Below are 10,561 nucleotides of genomic sequence, written 5' to 3'. Positions count from 1 at the left end.
ATTCAGCTGGGTTCCTCTTTGCCTGCCCCCACTTTTTCTACTTTAAATTGCTGCTGGTTCACCTGAATTAAGTGAAGTGCTATAAGCAGGCACCTCGCTCCTCTGTGAATAATGATTCCCTCAGGGCTAGGAGGTGGCCAGGTTACGCTCACACCTTCTAGTGCACAAAGACCCAGGTTCAAGGCTATGCTCCGCACCTGCAGGGGGAAAGCTTCACAAGTGGTGAAACAGGGCTGCAGGTGTTTCTCTGTCTCTCTCCCTTGCTATCACCCCAGCTCTCTCAATTTCTCTCTTTATGTTGAATAAAAATAAAATAATAAGGGGCTGGGTAGTGTCACACCTGGTTGAGCACACCTGTTACAGTGTTCAAGGACCTAGGTCCCAGCCCCTGGTCCCCACCTGCAGGGGTAAAACTTCATGAGTGGTGAAGCAGAGCTGCGGGTTTCTCTCTGTCTCCCTCCCTCTCTAGCTCCCCCATCCTCTCAACTTGTCTTATCCAATAAAAAAATAGTTAATAAAAACAATTTAACAAAAGACTTAATATTCTTGATCCCCAGGCAAAGAAATGTCTGCAGACCCTCGTCCCCTGAAGTTCCTCTCCCTCTCTCTCTCTCTCTCTCTCTCTCTCTCTCTCCCCTGCCTACCCTCCCTGGGAGGTCCTCCTTTCCTTACACTGCTTTGCTGTGGGGCCCACCCTCCCCAGACCCCTGTGCTCCAAGCTCTCTCCCCTCTGGCTGACCTTGCTCCCCTCTGCGGGTTCCATTCCTGCAGGGTGTCGGTCCGGTAGCCTGCACACACACACACCTCTTCCCCCAACCTAGTAGCCTCCATGTGAAGGCCCCGAAGTGTCTGCAAGGTCTAAATTGCAAAGTGGTGTGAGCCCTCTTCCAAATACTCTTTGTGATTCAGTCTTATATTAAAAGTTGTTTTTGTTAAGAGTCGGGCGGTAGCGCAGCAGGTTAAGCGCAGGTGGTGCAAAGCACAAGGACCTGCGTAAGGATCCCGGTTCGAGCCCCCGGCTCCCCACCTGCAGGGGAGTCGCTTTACAGTCAATGAAGCAGGGTTGCAGGTGTCTATCTTTCTCTTCTCCTCTCTGAATTTCTCTCTGTCTTATCCAACAATGACAACATCAATAACAACAATAAAACAAGGGCAACAAAAGGGAATAAATAAATTAACAAATTAAAAAAAAATTTAAGTTGCTTTTGTTTTAATTTTTGGCAAACAGTTATGTTTATGTTTTCTTGGAGGAGGGATGAGGCAGAGAGAGTGGAGGGCTATGGGGGGGCAGCTTGCTTGCTACCCCCATCCATGGAGTTCTTGTTATTGCTCTCTGGGTGATGTGGGTGGGGACCCAGAGTCTTGAGCATGGCAGGCAGCAAGAGAGAGAAGAGAGAGGAAACAGGTGGTCTTTGCATTTTGACACACGTTATATTTTTAGCAGAGCAGTGAAACCAAAGATTTAACTCAGTTGAGAATTAATGGTGGGTGGGTGAAACCTTGAATGGATGTCGTTTTGAAACCCTTATTTTTTTTAATGAATTAATTTTATTTTTCATGTATTTGATACGACAGAGAGAAATTGGGAAACCTCTCCTGTTGGGTAGTATGCCAGCTCCCCCTGGCTTCTGCTTAACCAAGCACCAGCATGCCTGTATAGGGATTGGTTTGATCCCATTCAAAACGGTCTATTTACATAAATCACTTTTACATTTACATAAAGCACCACACTTCCTCCAGGGCATTGGTGGTTCAGTGGTAGAATTCTCACCTGCTCGAATGCTCACCCCCTTTCCTTGTCACACCCTGATCTTCCACCAGTCACTTTTCGCTCCACCCTCTCTATGTCACATCCTGTTTCCACCCTACTTGGAGAGTATAAAAACAGCTGCTCTTCTGATTAAAGACACTTGGAAATTGCTTTCCGGCTCCGAAGGTTCCAGAGTGTATCACCTGCGAAGTTAGTGCGGAACGAATTCCTGATCCCTCTCCCACGCAGCAGCCTAGATCGGCTCCAGTTGAGTTCTCTCAACCCAGAGAGCACTAGCTCGGGAAGAAGCACCCTCAGGTTATCCCGGCACTCTCCTACTGCAGGTGGGGACTGGGGTCTTGAACCCAGGTCCTTGAGCATGTTCACATGTGTACTCAGCAAAGGGTGCCACCAACACTTCCTTATTTGTTTTCTTTTCAGTCATGGGCGATTTCTCCTTTGGGGAGTTCTATGGGCTGTGCTGGATCTGAAGGTTTCAACCCAGTCATGGAGAGGGGTGGTGAGGAGGCACTGGGGACCCAGTGCGTGACGGGGAGGGAGGATTTTAAGCTGATGGTGGGAGTGGTATGCAGACACCTGTCACAGAAGCAGGAGAAACTGTACCACGTGACAACAACTGTCTTGTAAACCATTATTTCCATTCAATATCCTACTTGTCGGGTCTGTCTTGTTAGTGAGATTCGAGATTCATGGGCTCGCTCTCTCCCTAGTCTCCAAGCTAGATTACCCAGACTGCATTTCAAAAGCTAACTTTGTTTTGCCAACAAAGGCAGGCACTATGAGAACCTGCTTTCCTAGGTTTTCATATGCTAAAAACAACAACAACAAAAAAATCTCCAGCCTACTTGAATCAGCCGACCCATAACTACAAATAGAGGAGGAACATTTGCATTAGTTACTATTAGCTATTTATTAATTTTATTGGATAAGAACCCTTATCTTAAAACCATTCAAAATGACAAATGCAGCAGGTCTGCAGGGCCTCTGGGCTGAGGCAGAGGCGGAGGCTGGGAGAGGCTCTGCTGGGACAGGTTGATGACTCCAGGGAAGGAACCAACCCGGAGTCCTCCAGGCTCTGAGCTACCCACAAGGTGGCAGTGCAACATCAGATGTGGAAAGCGCCTGGCTCTCGCTTGCCCTTTGGCTTCTCAGACAAATGTTTATATCTACAATCAGCCCCCTGTGCCTTGCAAGTGTCGTGTGTGTGTGTGTGTGTGTGTGTGTGTGTGTGTGTGTGTGTGTGCTTCTACTTTTTGGCAAGATACTCTGGATTTACTTCCCTGAAACCCTGAAGAATCCAGAAATCCGTGACACCTTCATTGCAGGCTATCTACTCACCGTGAGTTTGTGCCTTTAACTGAGTTTGTGCCTTTAACTGTTAAAAACAAAACAAATAAACAAAAACCTTTTCCCTTTTTGTGTTCTGGTGCTTTTCAAATTTGCACCTTCTCCCAAGCAAGTGGGAAGTGTTTCGCGAAAGGTCCAGAAGTAATTTGAAAGAGCTTTGACTTTACTAATGGTTTTGAACCAGATTGGGCCTTATTTGCATTGGCCTTGCCACAAAATGACCACATCCCCTCCCCCATATGTGACAAACTTCCCCAAAAACATGTCCCACGTGGTAATTAAGGGCATATGGGCTTCCTGGCAAGGAAGCCATTTATCTAATGCCCCTTTTCTACCTCCAACTTAATGCGGGTTCTTTTTTTTTAAATTTTATTCCTTTTTTTTTGTTGTTGTCCATGTTTATTTATTGTTGTAGTTCTTATTGTTGTTATTGATGTCGTCATTGTTGAATAGGACAGAGAGACATGGAGAGAAGAGGGGAAGGCAGAGAGGGGGAGAGAAAGACAGACACCTGCAGACCTGCTTCACCACCTGTGAAGCGACTCCCCTGCAGGTGGGGAGCCGGGGGCTTGAACCAGGATCCTTACAGCAGTCTTTGTGCTTTGCGCCACATGCGCTTAACCCCCTGCACTACCGACTCTCTTCCCTTTTCTTTTTATCCTATCAATAGTTATCAATACATCTGGATACTTTTGCAACTCAAGTTTTAGCTTTAAAGGTCAAAGAGCCAGCATGTGTTTTAAGGCCACTCCATACCATCATTCCTTTGGAATCAAAAGTGCAGGCAGGGGTTTTTGTTTGTTTGTTTTTAAGAGTTGTTCTCAGAATGTCGCTAAGTTTCCTGTTTATCAAGTCTGTTTAACTTAGTTGTATTTACAGTCACCTTGTAAGAGCTATCGAATACGGTATTTTTTAAGGACCTATCGCAGGGTTAGGGATAAAGGCTCCAATGTTCTGCTACCGTATAAAAACCAATATGCTAGCTGGTACTTTTCAGCTCGCTCCCATCCAGCTGCCCTCAGCATTCTACTTTCTACCTCTATGGAGATGTTAGGTTTCTGCCCACTTACAGATGACATAGCACGAGAGTCCCCACGTGTATTAGTGCAATCCACCAGTAGACGCCATGTCACAGGACAGGGCTTCTTCAATGAACACAGCTGCTGAAAGATCTCACAATGCCTGGTTTTAAAGAAATGAAATCTGCACACTAGCTCAAGCAGGTGTTCTTAGGGCAGATCTAATTTTAAAAATCCAATTAACACCAAGAATGACTCTGAGAAGATTTGCAAAATGTGCCTACCAAGAAACTCTTCTTAAGAGCCTCTTACGTGAGAGATCAGTCAAGGAAGTAGTTTCCATCCTATTAATTAAAAAAAAAATTATAAGCCACTCAATTTTCCTCTTAGGAAAAGAGAACAAACGTTTTCACAGGATGCAGAAAACATGCCCCCCAACCCCCCACCCCTGTGATTAGCTGGGTAGCTGCCCATTTCTTATCTTGATTGACAGGTTAATAAGGGACCTGGGGCTATCTTTTCAGTATGAACACACACCCTTACCAATTACTTTTAAATTATTGCTAATCTGTGGGGGGGGGGGCGGGGAAGCAAACAGGAGGAATAAAAATATCTGGGGTGGGGGAGGAGAAATGTCTGTTGAAGCTTGGACTTCCGGTGCTTTAAAAGGTGCAATTGAGAAATTAACCAGAATTGAGTCAATAGAATTTAGGCACGAAGGACTTTTTTTTTTTTTTTTTTTAGAAAAACTTGTAGTTTATAATCGTTCATTGGTTCAATTAGGAGCGAAAAAGAAGGGAGTTTTGTAATGCGATTGTTCAGCAAAGGAAAACGCTTTAAATTGGGAGATTATGTGTAACAGACCACCTGTGGGGCATTCAGAAACCTTTCTATGATGCTTCAAGCCATGCCTAGCTGCCCGCAGGCTGGCTCACAAAGCCGGGGGAAAGCTGTTTAAAAGGCTGAGCGCACTTGGGCCTCTGGTCTTCACTAACTGTTACAAGTCTTCCTCTGGCTCGCTCACTCGCTCTCCTTTTTAAAGTAAAAGTCCCACATCCCTTTAATGGAGGGACGTTAAGGCTCCGAGGTGGCCAATTGGTCTGTGTTGAGAGGAGGCGGCCAGCAGGGAAAGAAACTTCAGACTATAGGGCACATTCGGCGAGGAGAAAAGATCAAAGTTTTTCCCACTCAAAAGCCCAAGTTCCCTACAGATTAACCCTATTCATTTAGCTCCTCTTAAAGGAATGATGTGCTCAGCCACTGGGCAGACAGGTAAAAAGTTCAACAATTGCCAAAGCATTCTTCTGCTAATTCAACAGCCTTCTGCTCAAATAAATTAGCTTGGTCTTGACAGAGGAACAATAGCTTTTTTTTTTTTCCTCTAGCACTTTGGATATGCACAAGCATGGAAGGTTATTAAGATGTTAACCCGTTAGCTTAATCCATTAAAGATTACCTGCTCCACTGGCAGACTTGTGCAGGCAAGTGTCACTTGTGGGGAGAAAGCATTCACCCCTAATCGCTTTGGCAGCGGAACCACTGTGTGTGTGTGTGGGGGGGGTGGTGGTGGTGGTGGGATGGGGGGCAGGAACTTGCAAAACCAAGGGCAGGAGAAACACAACAGCCACCTGACAAGACAGGTGACAAGGCCTGAGGGGTGACACCGGCCAGCAGCAGTCCCATTTACATCCACTAAAGTTAAGAGCTAAGTCCACCCGCCATTAAAGACAGGTGTCACATTAAAGTAGATGCCCACACTTCGGTTTGGACTTGAGTTCAACAGACACTGAGTAGAGCTTCAGAGAGCGTGTTCTCCACACATCCAGGGCCAGTGTGCAGAATGGGGAACCAGAAAATGTCCAGGTTTAACACACGTGTCCTTTAGGTGAATAGTCTGGAAGAGGCGGGGGGGGGGCACTGTTGTGATCATTTATCCAAAAAAAAAAAAAGCCATTTTATTGACAAAATAGAATACTTATACTTTGTTCTTACAGGGGTGGCCTCTAAACTTTTTACAAAAAGAAATGTACAGACGGTATATCTTTTGGCTATGTACATATGTTACACATTGCTTGCTCGCTTGTTTTTTTCTTTACAAGTTAACAAATAATTATATAAATACATCCTCTAATGTAAGAAACCCGTATTTACGTGGGGTGGATAATTAAGACATTTCTTGTTTATTTACTTAAGGCATGTGCCTGGTCCTTAAGAATACCGAAACCGTGCAATCAGTCCCAACAGGTCACCTTCCCTCTACGGATCTGTCAGGACTCAGTTTATGAAGGGGGGCGGCAGAAGTGCAGCCCACCCCCCCCCAAGATCAGGTGAAATTTGTCAATCTGGCTTCATGCTCCACCAACGGCAACCGGCGCGGGCTCCAGACCTGGGGGGGGGTCCCCAGGGCCCACTCCCCCTCCCTCCCTTCCTCCCTCTCCCGGGCCCTGGGTGCAGAAGAAAGGGGGTGGGGGCTGGGGGACCTCCCATGCCAGGTACTTTGATCCGAGTGCGCGAGTCCTCTAAGTCCCATCTAATGGATACCATTAAGTTCATTATCATGCTAATCGCAGTCAACACTGGGGGGGGGGCGGCGAGGCTGGGCACCCCAGGGTCCCCACTGGCACTCAGACCTGGGACAATGGCATGTGCTTAGGGTAGGACACCGAGCTGGCCGTGCCCGAGCGCCACGTCAGGCCGGTGCTGACGTCGCTGTAGAGCGAGCCCGCGCCCCCGCCCGCGCCCCCGCCGCCGCCCGCGCCCCCGCCGCCCGCGCCCCCCGCCGCCGCGCCCCCGGCCGCCGCGCCCTTGCTGGCCCAGCAGCAGCGCGTGCACAGGGCGCGCCACGACTCGAGCGTCTTGCCCGACCAGACCCACACGCCCGAGGTGATGCCCACCACCAGGCACATGAAGTACTTGAGCATGAACACGGCGTAGTCGGGCCGGCGCGCCTGGTCCGGCTGCAGGTCCCGCAGGCACGGGCAGTTGTGCGTGGCCTCCCAGCGCGGCCGGTTGTGCTGCTCGTAGAAGAGGCAGGCCACCACCGCAGCGGCGGGCACGGTGTAGAGCACGGTGAACAGCCCCAGGCGGATCATGAGCTTCTCCAGCTTGTGCGTCTTGGTGGGGCCGCCCTGCTGCTTGATGACCGAGCGGATGCGGAAGAGCGACACGAAGCCGGCCAGCAGGAACATGGTGCCGATGAACAGGTAGATGACCAGCGGCGCCAGCACGAAGCCGCGCAGGTTGTCCAGGCTCTGGTTGCCCACGTAGCAGATGCCCGCCACCGGGTCGCCGTCCACCGAGCTGAGCGCCAGCACCGCGATGGACTTGACGCTGGGCACCAGCCAGGCGGCCAGGTGGAAGTACTGCGAGTAGCCCGCGATGGCCTCGTTGCCCCACTTCATGCCCGCCGCCAGGAACCACGTGAGCGACAGGATGACCCACCAGATGGAGCTGGCCATGCCGAAGAAGTAGACGAGCAGGAAGACCACGGTGCACAGCGCCGGCCCGGTGGTCTCGTAGCGCACGTGCTGCTCCACGCCGCCCAGCTCCTCGTACTCGCCGCGCCCGCCCGCCGCGCCCGCGCCCGCCGCGCCCGCCGCGCCCGCGCCCGCCGCCGCCGCCCCGCCCGCGCCCCCCGCGCCGGCCGCGCCCGGCGCGCCCCCGCTGCACGCCACCTTCTCGTGGCCCGCCACCAGCCGCACCAGGTAGCCCACCGACACGAAGAGGTAGCAGGCCGACAGGAAGATGATGGGCCGCTCGGGGTACTTGAAGCGCTCCATGTCGATGAGGAAGGTGGACACGGTGGCGAAGGTGGACACGAAGCACAGCACGGACCACAGGCCGATCCAGAAGACGGTGAAGGCGCGCTCGTCCTGGCTGAAGAAGGGGTTGTGGCAGGGCAGCGCGCAGTTGGCGATCTGGCCCGTCTTGACGCGGTTGTACAGCGGGTGCCGCTCGCTCGACACGCTCACCATGGGCGCACGGCACTGGCAGCCCGGCTCGCAGGGCGCAGACCCGCCGCCAGGGGGCCGCGCCTTCCCGCCGCCGCCACCGCCTCCGCGCGCGGGGGGCGCCCCCGCCTCGCCGCCGCCGCCCCCGCCGCCCCGACCGCGCGCCGGGGGCCGGGCTCCGGGGGGCCGCCCGTGGCCGCTCCCCGAGGGCGGCTGCTCGCCGGGCGGCGGCGGCGGCGGCGGCGGCGGCAGGCGGCGCGGCGGGCTGGGCGCGGCCGTGGTGAGGTCGGTGCGGTTGTAGTCCATGCACAGCGTGTCGGGGTTGCCCTGCTCCGGCAGCCGGTCGCAGCGCATGCGGTCGGGCCAGGCGAAGCCGTACTGGCGCATGAGCGGCGCGCAGCCGGCCTTGGCGCGCTCGCACACCGAGCGGCAGGGCGGCAGCGGCTTCTTGTAGTCCTCCAGGCAGATGGGCGTGTACATGGAGCACAGGAAGAACTTGAGGTCCGGCGAGCACTGGATCTCCACCAGCGGCCAGAACTGGTGCACCTCCAGGCCCGCCTCGTCCTGCGTGTCGTGGTTGAATTGGTTGGGCATGTAGGTGTAGTTGTAGCCGATGCCCTTGCACAGGGGCACGGTGATCTCCTGGCACGCCAGCTCCTTGGCCGAGGCGGCCGCCGCGCCGCTGGAGCGCTGCAGCAGCGCCAGGGCGGCCAGCAGCGAGGTCACTTCCAACAGGTACCCCCACTCCATGCTGCGCCCGGGGGCTCGGGGGGCGAGCGAGCGGGCCGCGGGAGGGGGCGGCGGGCGCGGGTTGGCCGCACTGCCCTGCGGCCTCTCGGGTGGTGGCGGGGCGGCGGGGGTCCGCCGATCACCTCGTCCCGGCTCGGGACGCGTCCGCAGTCCCCGGGGACCCCCTCCCCTTCCTGGGCTGCCCGCTGCGCCGGCCGCCGGCGGAGTTCAGCGCCCGCGGACCAGAGGGGCCGGCCCCCGGCGCATCGTCCTGCACTCGCCGGGCTCCCCCCTCGCTCCGCCGGCCACGGTGACTCTGCGGGGCGCGGGAGGTGGCGGCGCAGCAAGTTTCCTCCGGGCCGCCGTGCGCAGTCAAGATGGCTGGGCCAGGCCGCTGCCCGCGCCGCTCGGCCCCCGCGGGCTCATGCCCGACCCCGAGCCGGGGGCCGCCGCCGGAGTTCGAGACCCGCCTCCGCCCGAGCCGCCGCCCTCTCTTTCTGCCCGGCGACGCGCCGTCTGTCGGTCGGTCTGTCTGTCTGTCTGTCCTCCGCTGGGACTGGCCGGGCTCGTCTGCGGTCTGAGTCCGGCCGGCAGTGGCGGGAGGGCGCGTGTGCTAGCGATTCCCTTCGGGTCGAGCGCGGGAGGCGGCCGACACCTGAGCTCAGCCGAGCGGCCCGCGCCGGCCGCCGCCTCGCCCTCCGCAGGAGCAGCGCCCGGAACCCAACTTCCCGGCTCCAGCCCCGCTCCGGCCGCCCGGCCGCTCATGAATATTTATACGGCGCGGACTCAGCCCACGCCCCCTTGCGCGTCAGCCAATCGCCGTGCCGAGGGGGCGGAGCCTCCGCGCTCCCAAGGCTCAGCCTTCCTTAAGGCGGCGCGGGCGGCGCGGGCGCGCGTCCCGCAGGAGGGCGGCTCTTGGTCACCTTGGGTCCCCAGGGCGCGCAGAGCGCCCACGTGCGGGCTCTCGGTCCCGGGAGGCTGCGCTGGGGCTTGCAACCGGGTTGTCTGCCGCGGGGCACTTCTCTGGGTCCGCCTCCAGTTGGCCAAGTCCCGCCTGCGGCTGTCGCCCGCCGCGGGGCCACCCTTGGGCGCTGGGGTCCCCGCACACCCTGTGCGGGCCGGGGCGCAGGGCGCGCCTCGTGGGCGGGGTGCTGGGGAAGCCTGATTGTCCCGGGGCTCCTGGGCGCGACGTCCTGGAGGTGGGGACCCAGCGAGACCTGGGGAGGCGCTGGCGGAGCCTGGTCCCCGAGGTGCGCTGGGGTGCGAGCAGCGCGCCATGGGGGCAGCACCCCCTTTCTCCAGGTCTGCAGAACCGCAGACAAACTTAGGCACCGCGGGCTACAGCTGCGAGCCTTCCCCTTCCCTCCCCAGCCCCCGCACCGCCCCCTCCCTGCGCGGCTGGGACGCGGCCCCCAGGCGGGCAGGTCCCCGCAGGGCCCGGGGCTCGGGGCCGAGCATGGGAGCAGCTTCCCGGGGCGCCGGCAGAGCGCGGCCGCGGCCCCTTTAAGGCGGGCGGGGGCGGGGCGGGGCGCGCGGGCGGCCTGGCAGGTTCATTCGCGCCTGTCCGGACAGCCCAGGGGGTTGTCTTTCTCCCAGGACCGAGTGTTTATTTTTTAATTGATGTGCTGTTTCATTTAGCGCTTGTATGGGACTCATGCTGGGGCTGTAATTACTGTAATCTCGGGAACAAGCTTTGCAGTTAGCCAGGAGGGTGGCAGAGCCTGTCTCTCTCTCTCTCTCTTTCT

The 10,561-nt window shown here is 56.1% G+C and overlaps 1 protein-coding gene across 1 annotated transcript; it reads right to left on the bottom strand.

The window, feature by feature from the left end:
• Nucleotides 1-6,072: 6,072 nt before the first annotated feature.
• FZD8 (frizzled class receptor 8) lies at nucleotides 6,073-9,577 on the bottom strand. The gene has a single exon (XM_060192457.1). It carries the CDS (start codon nucleotides 8,835-8,837, stop codon nucleotides 6,762-6,764), a length of 2,076 nt encoding a protein of 691 aa, XP_060048440.1. The 5' UTR covers nucleotides 8,838-9,577; the 3' UTR covers nucleotides 6,073-6,761.
• Between the last annotated feature and the right edge of the window lie 984 nt (nucleotides 9,578-10,561).

The sequence above is a fragment of the Erinaceus europaeus genome, chromosome 6 (assembly GCF_950295315.1).
Source record: "Erinaceus europaeus chromosome 6, mEriEur2.1, whole genome shotgun sequence".
NCBI classification, from domain to species: Eukaryota; Metazoa; Chordata; class Mammalia; order Eulipotyphla; family Erinaceidae; genus Erinaceus; species Erinaceus europaeus.
This window is presented reverse-complemented; position numbering and strand designations above follow the sequence as displayed.